Consider the following 25216-nt stretch of genomic DNA (forward strand, 5'->3'; position numbering starts at 1 on the left):
ATTCTCACACTGTAGTAATTTCTATTATTTTAGATAAACTCATAAAAGTACCTGTTTTCAAGGAAGATAGGCGAATGAGGTGGGTAAATACCGGTAATCTACGTTAACTAAAAAAAAAAATTATCTGTCGTTTTTTCCAGAGAGATTTTTGCTATTAAAAATTCAAAACTTGAAACATATTGAGAAGAATTGGTATGTAGAAACAAAATCCTCTTGTTTATAGTACTCCATTGCTTATAACTGTATGTAGAGTGGGTATATGCTCCATTTTTGGGATTAGTTTTACGTATGATACCAATTGAACCAATTTTAATCAACAAAAACTCAGTCATGACCCACAAACGTAAGAAACATAATTTCATACTACATTATTTCAACGATTTTGGAAAATATTGCAAGTCTGTAATAATAGGTATAGTTTTTGATACTCTTAATCGCTTCTATTTAAATTATTCAGTAATTAAAACCTCGGACATAAGAAATTTCGTTATAGAGAGTTCGAGACCACCGAACCTTTTGACATTGCTGATGTTTTCGTCCTATTTGTTAAAAAAACCAAAACAACCGTGGTTGAAATTTATTTTAGGATATGTTATGAAGCAATAAATTTGAAGAAAATTAATTAATTAAAAGTTAATACTTGTATTTCACTATTAAAACAATTAGCATTTGCGATTTTTTCCTTTATGTTCTTCATTTAAGAATCGTTGTATTAAAGCAGGTTAAAGTTCATAGACGACTCGTTAATTTAAACATTCAAGAATAACAAACTTAAGATTATGGTTCAATTATATTAACGCGGAAGTAATTCAAGGAGAGCGAGAGGTGAAAAACTGATAGTGAAACTACCAGTAAAAAGCCGGTAGATTATCTACCTATGTTTATTTTAAAAGTTTTTATTTAGATTGTAATGCTTCCTTTTTCTTTGACATGACAACGTTCTTTTGGACATCTTAAATAAGCCCATTGTAGAATAATTCTGGATTACTTCACGGGGGGGGGGGGGGGGGCATTTAAATGCAAGATAGAGGTACAATGCATTTTTAACAATCGGTTTCTTGTTATTCACAAGTAATGCCAAATACTTTATAACAGATTGTTCTTGAATAAAGTTACAGTAAGTAAATATTGATATCAGTCAGATAAAAAGTGGTGAAATGATTCAAGTCTTTCCTAGCAAACCTAAAGTGAAATATCGTATATTTACTTTTGGTTACGTAAAATGTTGGTCTTTGTTTGATTTAATCGGCGTTTTAAAAAATACAATGTATCTGAAAAGGCTGTAAATCTGCCAGAGAGTAAATAAAGTACCATGGATTACTGAAATAGTTCCTTTTAAATGGTTTTGTTTCGTTCTATATTCATATTCCGGCACTCGTAAGATCCGCTATGAAGATTGTTTAGCACCTATTGTAATTGCTGCTTTATGTCCGGATCTGATAAAATTATTTATGCATGATATTTGCCGTATCTGACCACTGATCATATACTACTGGCGCAAAGTCTTCATTAAGAGGAATTGATAACTCTACAAGAAGCCTTTCGCCATCACATTCACTCAACAAATCTTCAGAATTATTCTCAGCAGATGTGAGCAGGAATTGCAGGCGAAACAACAATAGGGCCAAGTTAATGACAACATTTCCTTGCTGCAATGATACGGATAATGATTTGATCAGAGATTTGGCTAGCACCATGAGTGCGTGACGGCAGGCAGTTTACATGGACGCTTTAATCTTACAAAGGTGTGAGTATTTTACTAGTTTCAGAGAGCGATCGATCCGGAATGTTTTTTTCTTCTCCTTCTTTTAAAATGCACGTGTTGGCAGTCTCCGCCCATTTAGAATGCTGACAGACGGAAAGAATTGTTTGAATTCACGGCGTACAGTTACAACAGTGAAAGTGCGCGAGCAGTATGAATGAAATCGTATCCATAGACGCTGGCCGAGCGGAAATGTCTAACAATTTCAGTGAAGCAATTCTGATGACAATCTCCGAAGCACAGCTTAATATGACGACGTTTAACGCGTCTTTGACAACGAATGATTCAAACTCTAGTCTTAGTAAACATGCATTTCTGTCGGATGAGTCTCTTTCAGGATTAATAGTTTTATATACTTTAACGACTTTACTTTCAATAACGGGAAACATTTTTGTGGTCCTTGTCTTTGCCAAAGGACGACATTCTCGAACTGATCTGCGACCGTTCCTCATCAATCTGGCGGTTGCAGATTTAGTTATGGCATTTTTTTGTATGCCTTTTACTTTCGCAGACACCATCCTGGGACAATGGGTTTTCTACAAACCCATTTGCACGCTGGTGCTCTTTGTTCAACTGTTTTCTGTGGCAGCAAGTGTCATGACAAATATGGCGATAGGGATAGACCGATTCCTTGTGGTCCTTTTCCCCTTGCGATCAAGAGTAACATATTCTCGCTCAAAATATGTCATAACTGTCATATGGTTTTGTGCGTTTTCCTTAGCCTCCGTGCAGTTTTTTGTTGGTAGGGCCCAGAAACACGGGGACATTTATAAGTGTGTTGAGGTGTGGCCCACCCCGGGCTCCCGGAAGATTTACACAGTGTGCTTGTTTTTGTTTACTTACATAATTCCACTTTTAATTCTTGCCATAACATACGCTATCGTGGGAATTCTTCTTTGGAAAAGGACAGCTCCCGGAAATAAGGATCAAACGCGGGATTTACATAGATTAAGGTCAAAGATCAAGGTCAGTATTAATATTTACATTATTATAATATTGAATTACCTGTTATTTCTTCTCAAATTGTTTGTGTCTTCCGTTGAAGGTCTAATTCATTTACAATATATAAATAACTTCAGTCCTCATTAAAAAGTGTCATAAATTCGTCGTAATATCCCCCGCCTACTACTACATGTCTTTTTATTTTCCTATCACTGATCTCATGGCCATTAATTGCTGGCTCAGGTGTTAACAATTACATTTATGGCCGCCTAAATGACAAAAAATCTATCTGGCGAAATCAATTTATTGCGCAGGTTTTTTTGTCCGGTATTTGTTTCATGAATGATTACTCTGGCACGGTAGATATCATTTCATGAAAGTAAGTGAAGGCAAAATGTATTTAGAATATTTATGATCTTCATTATGCTCTAATACAGAAATTAAAGTTATCACAACTTAATTTCAATTTTATTTTAAAATAACTATTATACCTCCTCATTTCTCTACCAACACATTAGACAAACTCCCAAATGTGTTCAAAAAGTTTATTGGTCAGAATATGATTATATCCTGATCAAAACATACATGTATAAACATGGATGTACATGCACATACCAATAATTCAAGTAGAACAGAAATCAAAGTACTAGTACTGCAAACTGTAAAAAAAAAACATATGGCATAACAATCATATACATGTAATATGTAGAGCAGAATATGTACATTCATGGTAAACTATGCTTTAAACACTTGAGTAAATTATTTATAAATACAAACTGACTAATGGTAGGAGGTGGGGAAATAGTTATGGATTCTAGTCCCCAGACGTCGTTAATATGACTATATCATATTATGCAACAATCTAAAACAAACATAATGTGTAAGGGGAGGTGGGAGGGAAATTCGATAAGACACAGACTGTGCATTTTTGTAGGTTAAACTTTTACAAGAATTTGCGAACTGTGAAACATCTCTTATTTTAAATGTCTGTTCCAACTATAGTCTTTCTAAACACATCATATTATTGACTGCGCATAATTTAGAATAATTATGCTTTCCATTTTGAGAAAGTAAATTCTGTTAAAACACTACTATAACACTCGATTTCTTATTGTCAACTAGTAAAGGAAATTTCATTTCATAATTAACATTTACCTCTCTCACCTTGTTTTAATTGCGCTAAGTCATGTGCGAAATGAAAATTTGTGATTTATTCATAAATATAGAATTCTTAAACAAAGAGTACCAAAAGCTCCTTGATTTAAAAAAAAAATGACATTTCACTAATGACTTGAATTTTCTCTGGGACTTACTAATGGCTTTTTTCGCTTTTGAATATTGCAAAATTAGAAAGAGTAGAAAACACGTGGAATCTATTTAAAACCAGTCAGAAAAAAGTTCAAAGACTTATGGCATTACTTCAAAGTATGCAGAACATCGATAATTATTCTGATCTAAAACCTATGAACCCGTGAGTTTATTTCTTGGCCAAGAAAAGATGAGGATGGTTAATTTCTATTTGACGATGGAAATTGTATTCTTAAACATGACCAGCTATATTAATCACTATTGATAAATGATGAATTGTAAAGCAGCATGAAATCTCCTAAGATGATACATAGACGATTGGTGAGTGTTTGTGTGGGGTTCCTCAACAAAGATGTGTAAACAAGTGTTTGTGGGATTCTCTTTAATGAGGATGATCAGAGGTTGTGAATGGGCATATCAATATTTAGATCCGAGGAAGCGTCCATGCCCTCAAGGTCATTGGCAAACCGAGAAATAAACATCTGAAGTGTCGTAATTTTCATCTGTTGGCTATATCATTTTATTAAAAGATATTTCATATGAACGTCGTGATTCTATTTCAGATTTAATTTCAGAAGTTATTATTACATCATAAAAGCATATGTCTATACGAAAACAGTAATTCCTGATATTTGAAAATAATTCATCAGTCACATTTCAATCATGTACACGTGTTTCAATGTTTAATCTTGTATGATGATACCAAAAATTGCTTCAGGTTTGTAGATCGACTAAAAGATCGAATGAAATGAGAATGTAAAACCGGAACGTATTCTACTTGGTCTTCAATATATGATCACACACTTTATACATTTGGTTTTGTGTATAAATATTGTTCCGTAGGGGGCATGGTTTCTTTACATTATTATTACATCACTCTGCCAACCTTTTAACACCAGAACTACTTAACGATACGGATAAAAAGTTGTCTTGGAAATCTAGCATATGATTGGATTCTAAAAACGCTTCTGATATTGATAAGTGATTGCATACCGAAAAACCTAACATTCTTGAAATTAAATACATTTATAAATAAAACTTATCTGTGGTGATAAAACTTATTTTTTAGAGGATGATGAAAGTTTTATTTTGCATTCTGTTAAGGTTGTTTAGATTATAAGAATAAAGCTTTCACCAAAGCAGCATTGGCGACCTTGACAATGAGGAATTGCAAAGTTTTTATTCCACGAACAAAGGAATATGCAGATGTTAGCTATTTGAAAGTAGATTTTACGATGTCATTTTTTATACTGTTCTATGTCCAATAAACACTATATAAATCATAACTGTGCTGTTAAAACATTCTGATAAGGATAGACACAAATGATTTGAATTTAGAAATAAACCATTAAAAGTTGAAGTAGTGCATTTTAAAATATTTTAAAATGAAAACCATATTGAACTTGGAATAGTGATTAGTCGATTTCACAAAATAGAAGCCCCGATGGTGTGTTGACTAAAATACTCATATTTCATTACTGTTTCATGTGATGTTAAGATTATGTAATAGTTTATTTGGGCATATGAAAAAATATTTCTATTTTCAGTGTCTTTGTCTGTGATAACACTACGAATCGATTTTGTAATGTATAATCCAATACATTCCATCAATGACTATATTATAATTATTTATAATTAATCGTACTATCACTGAAAATTATATAAGATTACTATAAGTAACATGGAGTCATTTTTTGAATATTATGAGGTGTTCAAATGATACGGGCTTTATCAAATCTATCATTAAGCCTTTTTGGCTTTATTGGAATTGATCACCCGGACATATTTGACCATCTCATAATACCCAAAGAATGATTCATTTTTCCTTTAAAAAAGCCAAATTACGGAAAATAAATAAAATGTAACTGTTCAGATCAAAAGTTTGATGTCAGTCTTATGCAACAGTCGCTCAAGGATTATTATTTTTTTTACCCTAGAGTACGAAAAACATGCATCGAGTGTATTGCCATATAGTAAGGCTTTTATAATTATGAAACTAAAACCTAAAAGTGGTTGTATAGTCACTCAAAGTTGTTTGTAACGCGGGCTTTCCTGTATCTGTAAAAGTAACTGCGCTGATTCCAAACAAAAAAACGAGTACCCAGGGAGGTACGCCGACACATTAACACTGGGACAATGTATGAGAAATGTCACCTCGCTCCAGCATGGATAGAGAAAGTGTCCATTAGGTTCTAAAGCAATTACTTGTTTGGCGCGGGATATCAGTATCAAATCGCACTTTACCCATTATTGTTATTCACAGATGTGATTAGTAGATGAGACATTGCCTCTTTTCTCTTGTGTGTAGTGGAAAAGAGATCATGAAGTTTATTTTAATTTTTTCACAGCTCAATTAAAATAAATCAGTGTTGCAATATTTTATTGAGTGACATTATCTTGGAATTTTGTTAAGAGGTGGAAAAGATGAGGAGTGTATCTGTTTTTAAGTAAAACGAAAATGTCCTTGATATTTTGATGTGTCCTTGAAGGCCCAAATTAATTTAAGTTCCTTTGAAGATAAAACATTCATATGGTAGATTGATAAGAAATCTTAAAGGCAAGAGTTGAAATATTAATATGAATTAAACACCGAGGACAATGACCGTGGATGTAAATATTTCTGAACGATTATTTGCGGAAACGACCGGTCCTTTTACATAGACTCATTGAATTCTGGTTTGTTTATGTAAACTGGAATAAATTAGAGTTAAAACAATGCAACACGTGTTAATTATTGCATTTTTCTTATGCTCCCATTCTAAATTCGAAAAAAAAAAACGCGGAGCATTTTTGTGTAATGTTTTAGATTACACAATAACAACTAGTAATGGTAATGAAATACTGAAAAGTCATCATTCCAATAACGTCCTTGTTGACGTCATAATAAAAACATTCGGCCTTTAAAACTCTTGGTGGGTCTGTCGATATGATAATACGACATTTGGTAATTTTTTGAATTTTGATCCTACGATACAAAGTACAAGCCAGTGCATTGGACTGGAAGGGTCACCTCTTGGGATGAACGTAAAATCTGTTTGCATAATATCATAACATCAATTGAAGCCATGACTAATGTGAAATCAGACGATGACTCCGTATTTTCATTTATAGAGTTACAAAGCCATGCCTCTATGATTATCGGGAAAAATTCAAATATTTGCTATCAAAATATTAACTTGAATGAATGATACCCACAGTAGCAAAGGTTTTAATGTAAATCGTTTTGGTCTTAATTCCCGGGTCATTGTTTCACAGGTTATCAAGAAACCGCCAGTTTCTCCACTGTTATTATTAATGCTTGGTAATTTTAAATATAGATATTCATGGAATAATAATTTGCTGATTTGCTTTAACATGCTGATTTATAACATGAAATCAAGTTCATTAGGTTTATATAATTTGTTCATCCTTGAAAATCCACACGAACATAGTTTATAGTTACATTCATTCACAAACTATATCTTATCTGGAAAATGCACCAAGTAATGCGAGAAAAAGTAACTGAAAATCTACCTAAGGATTTATCCAATGTTGCAAAAATTCATCAATTTGGCTTAAAACATGTCTGAAATATTCATTTAATGCAAGAGCCGTAGATTAATTACAGATACATTTACATGAATATTAAATTCATCGTAAGCAGATTTGCTGAGTAAAAATACCCCCTCCCTAACTGCAGAAACGAGCTCAACGATAAATTCGGGCCGACGGATTCTGCGCTCTGTCAGCCCGAATTTACCGTTGAGCTACCGTACTGCAGCTACCCCAACCGACCCCACGCCACCCACCCAAAAAATGAAAAAGTTAAAGGTGTTTTATCTATATATATATTTTTTAACATAAAGTACATGACTGTTTCCATGACATATTTGACGCTATGCTGCCAATCCCTGTACAAAATAAATTGAATCTGACGTTTCCGGTCGTTCGTTGGCACGTGATCCGGTAGACACGTGTACGGCATATAACTCCCTCTGTGTAACGAAGGTCATGGTACTGATGAGAAAGTCAGGGCACTGGACGCGAAGTTTGGTGTAGTTTAGTATAGAATATTTAGTTTCATCGTCAGCAAATTCTCATAGAGTCCGATCTTTTATACACAAATTACTCGTAAAACCATTCCGTGAGAGAATGGTTTTGTGTACAAATTTGAATAATTAGTTTGTAGAATACTACTAAGTAATAGAACATTATTAAATAATTAGTCGAGTCGACCGAGTGTTTATATATTAACGCCAGAAATCATAAAACCAATGTGATATCAGAGCCTCTGTCTATGACCACCAATATGATGGTCATTTTGTGGCTATGGGAAATCCCTCTCTCTCCACATAGCTGTGCATTGGTCAAGAAAAATATTGGCATAAATTGAGATATTGTAATCTACATGGGCACATTTGGTAGTCTTTGACTTCCGTTCTAACTAGAGTAATATTCTTGGGAGTGTTCACGCCGAACCCATTAATTATACTCATAGTTACTTAGTACTGTACATGTATATCACCACATGTTCACGTCTGTACTACATGTATAATAATCCTCTACCCTCGAAAAATACGTTGACATTAATATAAAGAATATAAAGAAAGCATTGCCTCCTTTCTACATCAACATTGCTTCAGCGTACAGTACGAACTCTGCGTCCGCTACAATTCCTATATACATGTACATACTGTATTCTTTATGTGATCATATATGTCATATATGACACATAATTGTGAGACGAAACAAAGCAGAAAAAAGTAATAAAAATAGGTAGTACAGCTATAATATGCTTAGGCAATGGGGCGAAAACCAGTTCTTTCTCGTTTGTATATTTTTTGCATACTGTCCATCTGACATTGTTTCCCATAACGATATATGTGCGTCATAAATTTTAATTGTTAGATTTAAAAAATGTCCGAAGGATAGTATACATTTAATTTTAGATATATAAATAATGTTTAATTTTCCACTTCCTTAAGTACGCTCTGTCAGATAAAACCAGCTGTCTTATATATGTAGTGAAATTAGAAAGAGCAAAGACGTTTTTCTTCATTGCATCTCAGAGAAAGTTTGTTTTAGTTGAGAGAGAGAGAGAGAGAGAGAGAGAGAGAGAGAGAGAGAGAGAGAGAGAGAGAGGGTATAATATCTCTTTTTCCTGAATTAATGAACAAAACATTTTAACAGTGTACTTATATTCAATCGTGCGTTTCAATAAATTAGACAGAAATTCTAAATTGATGACACAAATCTTGGAAAGTTGTATCAAAATAATTGTGTATCAAGCTTTTCGTGCAATTCCTTGTTTGAAATCCAATAGTTTATTACTGAATGATCATACCCTCTAGCTTAGTGTTTGATCTTTTATCTTAGAGCTCAATGAGCAAATTATGGTCGATGCTAATGTTGGTTAATCCTTTAAACTGTCTCTGAGTGGAAGATGATCGACTTTCTGCCCTGAATCAATGTCGTAGAGATTTTTGACACGTTAAGAAAATTGGTCTCTAAAATAATGATTTAGGGGCCTCTTTGTGCTATTAAACTGTAAATAGAGTGCTTAATCCTTTTCCCCAAGAATATAAACGTATTTTAACGAGGTCAAAGTCACTAAAAAGAACATTTTTTCTGGAACGAATTTTCTTTTCAGAAAAAAAATATTTTATTTAAGGAAGCTGGGTGGTCAATGAATTACCCATCAAGTCAATCTAAACTATGATATTGCTTGCCATTAGATCAAATAAAGATTTTTTACCTTCAAAATTATTAAAAAAGCAAAAAGAATTTATACAGATATCCTAGTATTACCACATGCATGGTTTAACCCTTTAATGTGAGCTGGCCAGCAATCCTCTTGTAAAAGCTGTATGTGTATATTTACCATTTGTTTGCGATTTGTACAACAATTCTATACTGTGTATTGTTTGTTTACCTACAAATATATATGCATTGTGCGCAGTAGCAGAAAGAACATAGTTGCACCTTGTCATTAATAAACAGTATGCAGAACGCATTGTATATGCCAACGCAGGTGCGACCACACATTTGTATTTTCTGTGACTGAATACTTAGAGATTTCTGGATATCTTGTTTGTTTTAGTTGGCAATAAATTACATTCGAGTAGAATAGACTTTGAGTTATTCTGTTGCAGAGTTTTGCAAATCATCCGGTAAAATCCTGTCTTTTGAATATATTCTAAAAACACAATAGTTACTTACAAGTTTAAAGGCATTCCTCATAATAGAAATGAAATCAACAGCTAAAATTGTATACCTGTGTAAACTGGGTTGGACAGTTAACACTTTGTTAACTTGGAAGTGGTGTATAAAAGTAAAAATTGCTAAAACCAAAATTATATGAGAAAAAGATATTGGAGCAGTTGGATTCATTCTTGTAAATTTAACATCATATCATTGATCAAGTAAAGAAATTACCCAAACCTGTCTTCATGAAATATTTTAAACCTTCAGGTTGTTTAATTTTGTTTTTTTTAGTTTACTACGTTCATGGCCAAAAGATTTAAAAAAAAATTCGACGCAACACCTTTAGTTTTTGCGTTCAAACGAATACATTCGGATAAACTGAGTTCCGGTGAAAATGTGTGACTTTAAAAATGCCAACTATTTGAGTGATATCGTTTCCAAGAATCCATGAATTTATTTCTAGAATTGCTAATGTTCTAATCATCAATATGCTGTTTACAATCAGAATTAATTGTATGGGGAACCTTATCGTCTTTATTGTTCGTGAAATGTCTGTTGGTTACTCCTTCGGAATGCGATGAAGGGCTTCCTGCAAAATCTTCATAGATTACTTCTGTTTGATGTAATACACCGGTTCCCGACTTAATGTATCTTAAGGCTATAACAGCATATTAACTGAATTCAAAATTAAAATATATGCATTTCCCGCTGGTATTGGTACGTTCATTGTGATATGAGCATCTATTACACCAAAAAGAGGAGATTTATGGTTTAATTTACAAAGAAGAAATAGTTCAGGCAGGCTCCCGTGAGTCTTTTGTTTTTAGAATTCAATAAATTGTATTAAATACTAGTCTGAAATTGTAACGGTGAATTGGTGCATCATAGAAATTGTAACGCTTCTATCATGTGCGAGAATCAATTAAGTTTTTGATGGTATATTTTCAACGCATCTTGAGGTGTAGACTCCTTCGTAAGAGACTTTGAACATTTAACGAAACGTATTTCTTGAACAATTTTCTCTTCATCCATGTAATTATTTCTAAAACGATTAGTCACGAGCTGAGCGGAAGATACAAGACACATTGAAAAAAGTCAAAAGATCATTGATCAATTTAGCATTTCCGACAGAAGCGCTTACAATCCAAATTCTTTTTATTTTATGGCTTTGTCCTCTATCTAGTGTTAAAGAACTAAGCGCTATTGATCCCACAAAGTCCCCACTAGTTTGCTGCGACTCACTACCACTGTAGGCCTTTGATTCATGAATATTTTAGTTAGGGCGAGGAGTTCGCCGTATGATCTGATGGGAAACAGTTGAGAGCTGCTTATTTTCGCAACGTAAATATTAGTAAATTTGAAAAAAAAAATGATGAAAGAGATGACTATAAATGTATAAACCATCTGCAAAAATTTGATGTTTAAGCATTGATAATTAACACAATATTTCCACATCCCGACAATGGACATTTGATTTGTAGCTCACATAGTCCATCTGTCATGGTGTACTAGTGAGCCCATACCGTTGCATCTTATCATTTCGGTCTTAATTGGCAATGACTGGTCATTGACGAGTCATGGACGCAAATCAGGCGAAAGTAGTAAACTGATAGATACTGTCCTGTTCAATATGTACTAAGTCTTAGTAGGTTGGTAAACTGTATTCTAGTGCCATGAGATTTGCTTGTCGGAGTTGTCCCAAAACCTTTTTTAAGTACCATGAGCTTTGCTTGCCCAAAAACTTATTGTAATGCTAAAAAAATCACGTACATGTACCTGGAGATGAATATTCAACAGTTGGTTGTTTAGATATCATCATTTTGAAAATATTTGTAGATGTAATTAATTTGTAGTATGTGCATGGAACTACAATATGGCATAACATAGATACAAAGATACTGTACATATTTGTTTGCCATAAACATTGATAAATCAAATATTTATTCATTGAAAGCGGTAAATTGCTCGCTTTTGTTTCGGCCTGGAGTTAATTTTTTCTCGTACAATCTCTTTAGTTCCATAATACAAATGTAACTTCTTTTAAGTCGTGTCTATGGCGCGTTCTAACCCCATGATAGAATGAAATGTTGATTATTCTGGGCCAATGGAGTACCAAGGAGACATAATTCATAAGAAATAACGGAAATTAATCATCCGGAAAAATCATCTAGGAAAATCCCTACTGTCCATCTGTCCTACATCTTGGCCAACTCTTCGATTGAACAGTCCTCGCTAATAGTCGTGCAGATAAGAAGAAATTACATTATAATTTACATTCAGTACCGAGCTGCCTAATTACTCTCATTTATTGAGAAAACTGCAACCTCAGAATCGATAAAGTTCAAGACATTAAATATTTTCTTGCTTTGTGCCGAATATTTTAAGTTTTCTGAGTTCATTCTCATGCTTCGGCAATTGCTAGTACTTTTGACTGTATAATGGAATATGAACTGATACAATCGTCTGCCCAGGTTCTGACGTAAGCAACGGTTTCACGACCGACGGAGCCCTGATAACTCGTATAATTGCAACATGTTCGAATATAAATCACAGATGAAATATATTAACTAGCAAGCATGTGCTACTTTATGGTTCAAATCTAACTATGCTGCATAATACAAATGTAATTAAGGCCCCCTACCCCCGACAAAAAAACCTAAACTAATTGCCACATTTTGTATGTAGTCTTTGAACAGTGAGGGTCAGAAAATCAAAGTATGATAATAACTGAAAACACATTTGTTGGCCTTGAAAGTTGTTGTACATGTAATTATTTATAATTACGAGAACGAACTCTTATAGAATGCGTAGTTGCGTCACACAAAGAGCTATTATTTTCCAACTCTTTGAAATCAGATTTTTTTCATATGATTCGGTTCACTGTGTCAGCCTCCATATTGCAATGACATGGGTTGTACTGATACCTCAACAGAAAACCTGAGCGCGTCTCAAGAGTGTAATATAACTACGATATGAAATGCACATAATTCTGAGTTAATCAAAACGAAGCGCTATAACTGCAGAGTTTACATAACAGATCTAATCGGTTCTACATGGTTTTATTGATGTCTGGCTTTCAGTTTCAGACGAGACCCACTGACGACAATGCCATTTGAAACAAAAATGAAAACTCTCAGTCACGTGAAGCCAGTCCTTACAAAGAGATAATATTTCCTCTTTTAGCAGATATTCTTCCGGGTTAGGAAGACATAATCTGAAACGACAGTTTAGAATTTAATTAACAGATTTTTCGCCCTTCCTCTACCAGTTTTCCCCTCGTCTCCTGTCATCACTGTACCGCCCTTTTGTTCAAAATCTGAAAATATGACGGAAAAGAAATACACATCATAACATCCACGTGTCGTCTGCTTGGTCTTCTAACGTAAACAACAATGCGTTTACATAACATATTATGGCACGGATTCGGGTTTTTTTTTTAAAAATATAATCCCCTTACAATTATCCCCCTATCCCTCCCCCCCCTCCGAATTTTTTTTTACCGGGGTGGTTAGAAGGTTAAGGCTACCAGAATATATATATATATATATATATATATATATATATATATATATATATATATATATATATATATATATATATATATATATATATATATATTACATGTACCAACACATGATAGAGTCCGGGTACTCGGGGTGGGGTGGGTGAGGTCCAATATATTTCTCTTTTTTATAAATCGGCTTTATTAATGTTCTACTTAATTGATGTTCTGCACTGGTTAAGTCGTTGCTCGTTTGCCTACTTTTGGCTTGATTTGATGTCTTTCAATTAATTGCCCCTGAAAACTCTATTAATCGATTTAACTAAAGTACAAACCGCCATCGTTGAGAATTATCAGAAGTCTTCGTTATAACGTTCATTTTCTTTGATATTTTTGCATCCTAATTATGTCTTAAGTTTACTTATTTGATAACAGTGCAGAGATTCTTTACTCAGCAATATTTAGATACACTCTATCTTGTGTAAATTTACATGTTTAAATGCGATGCATTTCTGTTAATACAAGATTAAAGTGGAAATATAGTGCACAAAATGTCTGTTGCATTGTACGTCCTAGCTGCCTGCCTCCTGGTTTATCCGAGATCTTACCAATTAACTTAATCTGGACAGATGTCAGTTCCCTCATAATGACATAGGTAAACTCGAGTGTGTGAATAGAAAATGTACATCGGTCGGTCAGTTTGTACAGTAGATATAAGAAGTACACTTTTGGCAAAGGTTTCAAGCACCGGCTTCTGTTGTAAAAAGCAACCCTGATCTCTGAGAGAGAGAGAGAGAGAGAGAGAGAGAGAGAGAGAGAGAGAGAGAGAGAGAGAGAGAGAGAGAGAGAGACTCTTTTATGAGATTAAATTTGAGTGTTGTTCTTACAATCCAGGCCTTTTTTTCCTATCTTCCAAAGACGGCAAGACGAAAATGTAGCAAGTACATGTGCACTGCAGTCAAGTTTCGGAAGGATGGGGGGGGGGGGGGGTTACACCTGTATCAACGGTTCTCTAATGCACAAAAAAACAACGCATGGTCAACGAAGAACAATAAGCATTTTATCATAATCTAATTAACACCACTTATCAGTTAATTATTTCTATGTGTTTCATGTCAAATACACATCATGCAACTGATCGGATGTACTATATATATATATATATATATATATATATATATATATATATATATATATATATATATATATATATATATATATATATATATATAAAGTGTAAATAACACGATACATATCTAATTGGTTGGTATGTAACTAAGTGTATTGTGACCTCATTGTACTCCCATTTTACAAATCTTATTTACTTGTCGAAAATAAAGAAACGTGATTGCGGTATTTGACTTAACTATACAATGGACAGATTTTTGTGTTCATACATGGATTTAGAATTACTTAGTTTTCTAACATATATTTATGTCAAATCTACTTGAAATTATACATGAAACTTTACATTCCTGAGAAACATGGGTAGGTTTCGAAACCAACAGACATACTGTTTCTGTTTCGAAACCAACAGGACATACTGTTTCTTGGAAATCAAACACATTTATCAATTATGTACACAAAATGTTAGTGGTTAATCGGATATGATATTTTAGAATAAACAATCAGACAGAAAAAGTGAAATGATCATATGACCGGGAAACAAGTCGTGATTGTTGTATTAATCTACGAGTACAATCATGTATAAAACTTTTTTAATGGTGCATGCGTCTTGTTTTATTTTATCATATATAAAAATTGGACGCTCAACCAACTTTCATACATTATATGATATGATGACATGATTAATAAACATACTCTTAAAAATAGTTTAAACTCAGAACATGCAATTGCATTTTGTTATCGATAAATTAAAATTAAAAATAGAATCCATTTTTTGAAATACCCAGTTGATTCGTCATATAATTCATAATGTAAAGGAAGAATTCAACGATTTATTGAATAAAGGGATGGGTATATTTCACAGGCTGGCATATGGTTTTTCATATGATTTGCGATTAAAATTACTATCAAGCCGTATAAAAATGCTTTCCATATTTTTTTCCAAATGAAATATACATCGTACTTTCGGATAAATCTAGTTTTTACGAATAAGTGCAAGAGCATGTCAAAGCCAATTAAACTCATCCCATCAAAGAATCGTGGCAAATTGTTTCCAATAGATCATGATTAACACTACAGACCGTAATGGCGCAAAAATCCGAATGAGAGTAATTGTCGAGCCTCCTTCGTTTCATTTACCCCACAAAGGTTTAAAGAGGAGAGCTGGGTTCTGGGGCCATATCTTACATTACATGTCAAGTATCTCAGCGAGGGAAAGCTTATTGAATTCATTCTGTTGCTGATTTTCTGATTCCTAAGCCTTTTACTCGGGAACATAATGCACATATATTGTTAACAATTAGCAGAGAGCAGCTTTCCCCCAATGAATGTAAAAACGATAAAAGAAACCTGATAGAAAGTGATGTATGCACATTTAAGAGGTGTCATGTCGATTTATCTGTTTTAAAAGTGCTCATGTTTATCTCGAGAGTATTGAAATAAGTGCCATTCTTATTTCAATTTGTTGCATGCATAAAACAGAAAAACACTATTAATACCATGATCGAATAAAAAAGCTTAATTTTTGAGAGCTTAAAACACGTGAAGTATGCCCCTGTAATTAGCTTTTAAGTTTTCAAAGGAAGCACGACGACGTTGTTTTAAATAGCAATTTGCGTAATCTGCAAATTCTATGTTTCCATGAATGTTTTCTTGTGAGACGTAATCTATTATTGATAGAGGAAAAAAACAGCTATACTGTCAAGAGAGACAAAAGAGATGTATTATGTATTCAAGAAAGAATGTATTCCATTGGATTTCCATTCCGCGAACATTATTTTGTAACAACTTCAATGTCAAAGCTGCGAGTAACTGAGAAACGTTGTAAGGTGCTTTTGCAATTAAACAGTATCGCTGAAGCATACCACCATAAAGAATCAATAAACACCAAAATGGCGCGGGCAAAAAAAAATATTTGTACTCTTATCCTCTCTACTTCTTGCGAAACACCCCTTTATTCAATTATTTCAGAAGTTCCCTTCGTTTAAGCTTAGTAGGTTGCAATTTTGCCACGGATCAGTCATAAAGAGGATTCTATTCTAAGTTAATTAGATTACATAGTTCGCTTTATTAACCTATATCTGATAAAGTTTGATCACGAGACACTGAGAACAAAGAATAAAATAGAATCACTTTGATTTTTCCCATTTTTGACAATATTGAAATGTTTTATATTATATCTGAAATCAGTCGGCTGTCGTGAACAAAATATAATTTGATATACTTTGCTGATATCTCCATGTATAATTTAATCCATTGGGTCCTTTATTTTTGCATACTTTTGATGTACGCCAAAAATAATTTTTTATCATGTTATCAATATGAAAAAATCCTAAAAAGGGAATGTGACCAAAAAAAATCATCTTTGATAAACATATTTTGAAACATATACAACTGTATACCAGTATATATATTAAATGTTTCATTGTTTTTATTTTGAAAAAAAAAATCAAAATAACTCATGAAGTCAATAATTATTTGTTCTTTTTTTCTTTCAGATTGTCAAAATGTTGGTCATAGTAGTCGCAGTATTCGGGGTGTGTTGGCTTCCTCTTCACGTCTTTGCGATGCTTGTTGACTTCTACGAGGGGTTTCTTCAGTTCGAGAATGAACAGGAACACTTGAGAGTTTTAATCATGTTCCTATGCGTCCACTGGTTAGCTATGTCGAACAGTTTTGCTAATCCAATCATTTACGGGTTCACAAATGAAAATTTCAGGGTGAGTTTTCCCTAAAATTAATTGACTCAGTATTGTATTGAAGCAATCAGTGATCTTCCAAAGTCTTCTAGAGCAATGTTTTCAACAGAAAAACTACGGCAAATTTTGCAACCCTTTTATTGCACTTTATCCAAAAAACAACACAATTTTATTGATACATTTAAAAGGAGTATCTCGTTGATGTAAGGCAACAGATAACATTATTCAAAGATTCAATGAAACAGTTGTCTTTTATGTATTTATTATGCACGTAGTCTTTTGGGGTTTCAATTCAACAAATATCGAGGAAAGTCCAGTGGGAGTTTTGGCACAGCAACAGAATGATAACATATTCAGGACTACGAGACTACCGTTGAATGCTTTCTTTGTCATTATACCATGGTGTCATTTTATAACCCCGAAAAAGAAAAACTGAATGAATTTCTGCTGGGAATTTATCTGCAAAATATTTATGAAAATGATTTCCTTGTCACGTGCCTCTTATAGTCTTATTTCTTCTTATAATTCAAAAAAGGATACTGTAAATGTCGAATTCAAGTTCTTTATTCCAAAAGACAAATGTCTCATAGGTTATACATATGAACATATACATATTAAATAAACAGTAAGAAAAACAAAGTGTACATAATCAATTTGGATAATTCACATGGAGAGTTCGTTGCTTGTTTGCATAATATAAATATTTACCTAAATTACACAGTTCTTTAGTATTAGAGGTAGATAATAACTGTATAACTTTATAGACACTTGGTTTTCGGGAGTAGTATTTTTTAATATACTTATCTCTTAAACTACAAAGTGATGGACAAATAAGTAAAAAATGGAACTCATCTTCAATTACATTTAAGTTGCAAGATTCACATTTTCGACAATCACGTGTTAAATTATCATACCTCCCTGTTTCAATCTTTAAGTCATGTGAGGACAACCGTAAGCGTGTAATTAATTTACGATATTTTACATGAATTGGTTTCTTTAGGTAAACTTGTAAACAAAAATGATCAACAACATGTTTATATAATATACATTTTGATGCATTGCTTATATCGTTAACAACTTTTTGTTTAAAGACATCACACATTCTATTAAATATAATATCTAAAATAACAGTCTCTTTCATAGTACTTTGATATAAATCGGCTAAGCCTAAGATGGACAATTCTTTCCTAATATTTGAAATCCATATGTCATTATTTTTCACCATGTCTTCGTAGCATGCTTTTAAAATACAGTTTTTACTGTTTCTTAATTTAAACCAGTATTTAAAAATTTTTTGTTTCCTGAAAATCTCTAATGGAAATCTACCTACTTCATAATAAACTGCACTGTTGCAAGTATTTTTTCTGACACCCAAAACCTTCTTACAAAAATTTATATGGACTTTTTCTACATCTTGACCTTTATGGAATCCCCAAATTTCAGCACCATAACTAAGTACACTTTTTACATAAGTATCAAAAACATTCAATTGAGTTTCAACATTAAAATTCAAATCTTTCATTTTACTAGATATGCTGAACATTGCTTTATTTCCCTGTGCTGCACAGTGCTTTTGTGTAGATAAAAATTTACCATTGTAGTTAAACAACATACCAAGATAGTTAAATTGATTCACTACTTCTACGTATTTGCTATTGTATTCCCATTTTTCATTATCTTTAACACATTTTCCGTTTCTAAAAATTACAATTTTGGTTTTTTGTACATTAACAGATAAGTTCCATTCATCAGTATATCTGTGCAATGTGTTCAGCATATCCTGTAAACCCTCGGGCGATTCTGCCAAAAGGACAGTATCATCAGCATACATAATTAAAAACATATTAATCATTTGTAATTCAATTGATGTACAATTACTATTTATAAAATATCTTTCAAAATCATTAAGGTACATTGAAAATAATAATGGAGACAATATTTCACCTTGTAGAACTCCAGCTGAGATTCTAAATGTTTCTGTAAATGTACCTTTATGTTTAACACATGCTCTTACATTTTTATATAGAGACTTAATAATACGTAACAATTTTCCTCCAAAACCCTCCATTTGCAATTTATACCATAGTTTTGATCTATCAATTAAGTCAAAGGCCTTTGTATAATCCACAAAACAACAGTACAATCTTTTTTTGTTTTTTAAAGTTCTACTTATGAGATTCTGTAGTACAAATATGGCATCAATTGTACCTACCCCTGGTTTAAAACCAAACTGAGCATCAGTAATGATATTATATTTCTGGTCCCATTCTAACAATCTAGTATTTATAATACTTGTAAATAGTTTTGCCAAGCAACTAACTAATGTGATACCTCTATAATTGTTTAAATCTTGCATTTCACCTTTTTTAAAAATTGGTACAATACAACCTTTTGACCAATTGTCTGGGTAAAAACCAGAGTCGAATATATTATTAAAAAGTCTACACAAAATAGGTATCATAACCTCTTTACATTTCGAAAAAAATTCATTAATTACACCATCTTCAGCATTACTCTTGTTACTTTTCAGTTTCAAAATAGCTTTCTCAACCTCTAATTCTGAAATACACACATCTAACTCTTCATAACATGGTAATCTTTCATAATCATCACTAGCGTTGTCATAAGTAGTAGTTTTTACATTTTCAAAAAGGTTCTTAAAATGCTCAAGAAACTCTTTGGCACTTACATCACAACTGATTTTTTTATTATTCTTAAATAAACGAAAAAACTGCTTTGGATTACATTTTCTTAGGTATTCCATTCTGTCTCCCTGATATCGTTCATAGTTATGCTTAAACTTCTGGACTGTTTTTTTATAAACCTTTTTCTTTGCACAAAGTACAATTCTATTTACATCCGACTTGCATACATTAAAATTATGCAGTGCACCTCTATAATCACGGTATTTTGATTTACAAATATCATTAAACCAGGGTTTATCAATACAACGTTCTGCATCTGTAACTGTATTTGCCAGTCCACCAGTGATAATACAATAGGGCTTCATTATTTTACAGAGTGTCTTACTAAAATTCGCTACACAATTGTTAACATCTTCTTGTGTATATAACTGGTTTTCTACATATGACAAAAATAAATCATAGTGTTCACTTATTGACCACGTAGCTTCTAAATCAGCACCTTCTTTCCATCTAACTGAAGTACATTGATTTATACTCCCGTTCCCTTGTGAAGTGTTTGCACAGCACAAGGCTTTTGATCCCCCATCTATGTAGTTAGTTTTAATACAAAAAGAAACAGGTGCATGATCGGAGAAGCAGTTAAAAATACCTGTTGAAAAATAAGCAATATTGTCAAAATTGTACACATCTGTAAGTAAATAATCTATCGTACTAGTTCCATTGGCGTTATAAAAAGTGATATTACCATTATAGTCATTTTCATTTCTTCCATTAACAATTTTCAATCCTGTAGTTCTACACAAATTAATCAACTTTTTACCAAAGTTGTTAACTCCTCTATCTGCATTATGTCTACAGTATACATTGACATTATTGTCATAGTCTACAAATGACTGTAAATTATTTTCTACTGACTTTTCAAGCTTGTCATCAGAAATAAAATCATCCAAAGTTCCACACCGGGCATTAAAGTCCCCTACCACATATATATGACCTTTACGGTGAAAACTACAATAAGATTCTTCTAAATAATCAAAAATATCAACTTTCTCTTTTTTATAAAACACACTACTTTCTGGGGGTATATAACATGCGGCTACAAAAATGGGTGTACCTTGTTTACTTTTATGTTCAAAACGTATCCAGACAACAGTACTACAAAATTGGTCTACAATTGATATGTTCATGTCTAACATGTTTTTAATAAAGATAACAATGCCACCTCCTTTTCCATTTGTTCTATGAAAACTATAATTATTGTATCCATGTAGATCGAAACAATCATCTTGATTTATCCAACATTCTAATAAAATAATTATATCATATTTTATTATAAGTTCTACAAAGTCTAGATTATCTAGTTTGGTTTTTAGGCCTTTATTAACATTCCATGCGATGATAGATAAATCCGCACTCCTACTCCCGAGCCTGTCCTAGTGACCGGTAGAATGTCCAGTGTACGCGTTGGAGGCGACTGTACTGTACGCGGTCGTTGGATGTGTAGTCTGTCTTTCATGCCGTCCTTCTGTTTCGTTGGATCGTCCTTGGGCTCCTGTCGATCGAGTTATGTGTTGCGCGTGTGTGGCTGCGTGGCGTTGTTGTCTATTATCTGGAGTTCCTGTGTGGTGTTCGTCTCTGCTTTCTGGACCTTTATATAACTTTCCGTTCACATACAGACGATCTTTCACTAGTTTGGTTCTGTTTCCTTGACTTCTGAGTTCCCTCATGATAGGATAGAGTTGTTTTCGTCTTTCCTCAATAGCGTGCGGGAATTGTTCATTTATGCCGAATCCACTTCCTTTTAATTTATAGGCTCTTTCTAGAACACTTACTCGGTCATTTTCATAAAGGAATTTCGCAACGATGGGTCTGCTCCTGTTCTGTTGAAATCGACCGAACCGATGTACGTTACAGAACTCCACTTTCCAGTCAACTCCTAATTCAAAATATATGAAGTCCCGCAATTTGCCCTCCGTGTCCTCTTCCTTTGTTTCCCCACCTAGCCCCGTAAACACAAGATTGTATTTCATAGAGCGGCATTGCAGATCGACGATTGAATCCTTTAGTTGCCCAATGTCTTCTTTTTCTGTTTGTAGAGATTTAATGTCTCTCTTCATTTCGTCTAATCGCTCTTTCTGTGATTGTTCCTTTCTATTCATGCTGATTTTCATTTCTTGGATATTTTTTTCAAAATCATGCACTTTATTTGATACAAATCCAGCACTTTTTTCTAGTTCTATCGTTTTCTCTTTGAGAGCTGTTAATCTAGTGTCCGTCTCTTTAAGTTTAGTCCCTGTTTCTTTAAATTTACTTTCGTGGGTATTTACCAACTTTTAAAAATGAAATACAAAATAGTTTTTAACTAAGGCCAACATTTGGAACTTAAATCATCATACTAATTAAATCAAAAAAAGGATTGTTAAACCAATCTTATAGAATAAAGCCCAAAGTCTAATACTTATTTTCCTTACGCTTATCAATATTTAATTTTTGCGTCGGTTTTCTGTTTACTAAATATTATTCTATTCATGGCCATAATTAGGTCTTTGTATCTCAAAATTGAAGAGAGAGTAGGCAAAATGTTTAAAAACATCGTTTTCAGGATTCAATTACAGCTAATTAAAGTCTGTTAAATTACAGCTTTTGTCTGGCATTATCTTCGTTTTAACCCTGTGTCTCCTGAAAACTTCATTCACAGGAGTACTGAAAGCAGTATTTTAGCTGAGAACTCACATTTCGGACTTAATGAGCACTAATTGGCACAACGCGCCAAAAACTATGATCCGATAGCGCGAAGCTTGAGAGGAGGTCTGCCTTTTATTGATCAATGTTGAAAGCAGTCTGTCACTTTAGCACCAACGTGGGGAAAATCGTACAGTTTTCCAGGGAAAATTCTCGTTCATTCAGTTAAATAGAAATCCCCTTGAAGTAGTTACATTCTATTAAAAGTTCTTTTTTACGTCGATACAGCGCAATTTCACGTTGAAATCGCACTTTGCATGCAATGTTTTTATGTCGCCTTAGATTTATATTGTAGCAAAGGAAAGAAGAAAATATTTGAATTTGTTGAATTTCAACAAAACCAAACGTTCGTCACAACCATTTTTTTATTGAAAAAATTGTGTATCCGCTAATTCATAAAAAATAATTTCAAACAAAACAGAAATGTCTCACCAAAACGACTGTAAGGTGCATGTACAAAAACTCTGTAAACAAAAACTTAAACATTGTTATCCCTTTACAAAAATCGCCAAGCTACTAGTAATGTAATCTCTGTCAAGTATGTATACTGATATTGTTGCATTTAAATATTAATTTATAGAACTGCATATAATTTTGAAAGCATTTTTTATTTATTTGAAAATACCGAGAGATAATTAACTAAAAATCTTCTGGACATTTATCCCTTTTTCTGTTTCTTTTATTTCCAGAAAGATCTAGCGCTGCTGTTTTACATGTGGTGTCCCTGTTGTGGCTGTTTACAAAGAATTCTACCAAGAACCACAAGCTCCCAGTCCCGTACCAAAGACAGCTTTATCCTGAAACAGCAGAGTACGTTAAAGCGGGGATACCGGCCAGGGCACAACTCTGTCTGCTACAGAAACAATGTTGATAGGCTTCCCAGATATATGTCTGTTAAAATGTGTGGTCAAGACAGCAAAGAAAGCGGCTCGGAGTGACGCTTTGCCTCCGATTAACTTCTTAATCTCTTGACGCTTCATCTTCTCGTCACTGGAGTATATGTTTTTGACGTTCTATTAAACGAAAACTTGATTCTTAGTATCCATGCACTGCTATGTTCCCTTTTGATTTATTTGCGCAATTTCTGGTCGATCGTAAATTTTGTATCGCGTCTGTTGCACGGATTCAACTGAATTGCGCGCCAAAGTGCAATTCAAAATTACGCGGTAACGATAAAAATAGAAGTAGACGTTGATCAAGTTGATGTTCTACTGTCCATTTTGACAAGTGACAGTGATCATTCGTCAAGAATTGTTCCTTTGATGAAAAAGTTCAAAGAATGGATCACACCCCCAAACCGAGTGCACTCATTTTTCATTAGTTCACCGAGCACGCCATTTTGAGAATTCATCAACTCACTTTTCCATTCGATATATAATTACTGTCATTATATTACCACGTGGTCATGTATGCTCAGTTTCGAGAAGACTTGTCTCATTAAAAAATTCTTACATAGTAATTGCAAGTGCTAAAACATCAGGATCAATTTATCTCAAAGTGCTAATATCTGTTCGAATCGTTACGAAAACTACAATCGGTGCAAACTTTCTTGGAATGAAAAGAACTCAGAAGTGCGAAGGAAAATTGCTCCTGTGTGTATAGTAAAAAATAAACGTATATTGGTTAACGTTGAGAAAGTACTGAAATACACACTAATACAAGAGTGTGGCCATCACATCTGATTTATTTCTTTGTGATTTGAGAGTAAATTAGATGAATTTTGTTGGCATCAATGAAAAGAGCCGACAAGAGACGTGATGTGAAAGTGAATCATGGTCTATTCATCTATCTGGTTGTGATTTAAATAAGGATGACTAACCAGTACAAAACTGTACAGTCATGTATATTGAAATTTTATTTGAGAAATATTTATCAATTTTATGTTTTTATTTAAAAAGACAATAAAATTATGAATCTATTCCCAAATACTTAACATGAAATATCGTTTCTGAATGATTTTTATGTACATGTATAGCAATAAACAATTCGAATTTTGTAAGAAACGACGGGACTCTACATTGTAATTGAAAATAAAGCAATTATATAATTATGTAATTTTGCTATGAAATTGTTTTTAACCAATTGCGATTTTACAAAAGCACGGTTTAGAAATACATTATTCTCTGTTGTTGTTGTTGTTCAGTATACATGTATCTTTATCATCGTTACATGTAGGTGCATCTTTGTGAAACCTAGTCCATTTAACGAATTCATCATCCAGTTTTGTTTATGACAGAATGTCCATATCACATATTTATGAATACATACTTTATGATTCTAATAATACGAATGAACTTTTGAAGAATTA

The 25216-nt window shown here is 33.2% G+C and overlaps 1 protein-coding gene across 2 annotated transcripts; it reads left to right on the top strand.

Annotated features, from left to right (window-relative positions):
- The first annotated feature begins 1406 nt into the window (after nucleotides 1-1406).
- On the top strand, nucleotides 1407-25216 carry LOC128165214 (neuropeptide Y receptor type 5-like). Of its 2 annotated transcripts, none has more exons than XM_052829495.1 (3): nucleotides 1407-2728; nucleotides 17321-17542; nucleotides 23598-25216. In XM_052829495.1, exons 1-3 carry the CDS (start codon nucleotides 1916-1918, stop codon nucleotides 23844-23846), a joined length of 1284 nt encoding a protein of 427 aa, XP_052685455.1. In that variant the 5' UTR covers nucleotides 1407-1915; the 3' UTR covers nucleotides 23847-25216. The 2 variants fall into 2 exon arrangements, with proteins under 2 accessions (XP_052685455.1, XP_052685456.1); XM_052829496.1 differs by having other exon boundaries at nucleotides 1425-1747.

The sequence above is a fragment of the Crassostrea angulata genome, chromosome 10 (assembly GCF_025612915.1).
Source record: "Crassostrea angulata isolate pt1a10 chromosome 10, ASM2561291v2, whole genome shotgun sequence".
Lineage (NCBI taxonomy): Eukaryota > Metazoa > Mollusca > Bivalvia > Ostreida > Ostreidae > Magallana > Magallana angulata.

What these genes read in the sequence shown, in the direction of transcription:
- LOC128165214 (XM_052829495.1), top strand. Translation starts at nt 1,916, where the DNA reads ATGAATGAAATCGTATCCATAGACGCTGGCCGAGCGGAAATGTCTAAC. An exon ending in GATTAAGGTCAAAGATCAAG is followed by an intron (nt 2,729 to 17,320) that starts GTCAGTATTAAT and finishes TTTTTCTTTCAG; the next exon opens with ATTGTCAAAATGTTGGTCAT. An exon ending in TCACAAATGAAAATTTCAGG is followed by an intron (nt 17,543 to 23,597) that starts GTGAGTTTTCCC and finishes TTTTATTTCCAG; the next exon opens with AAAGATCTAGCGCTGCTGTT.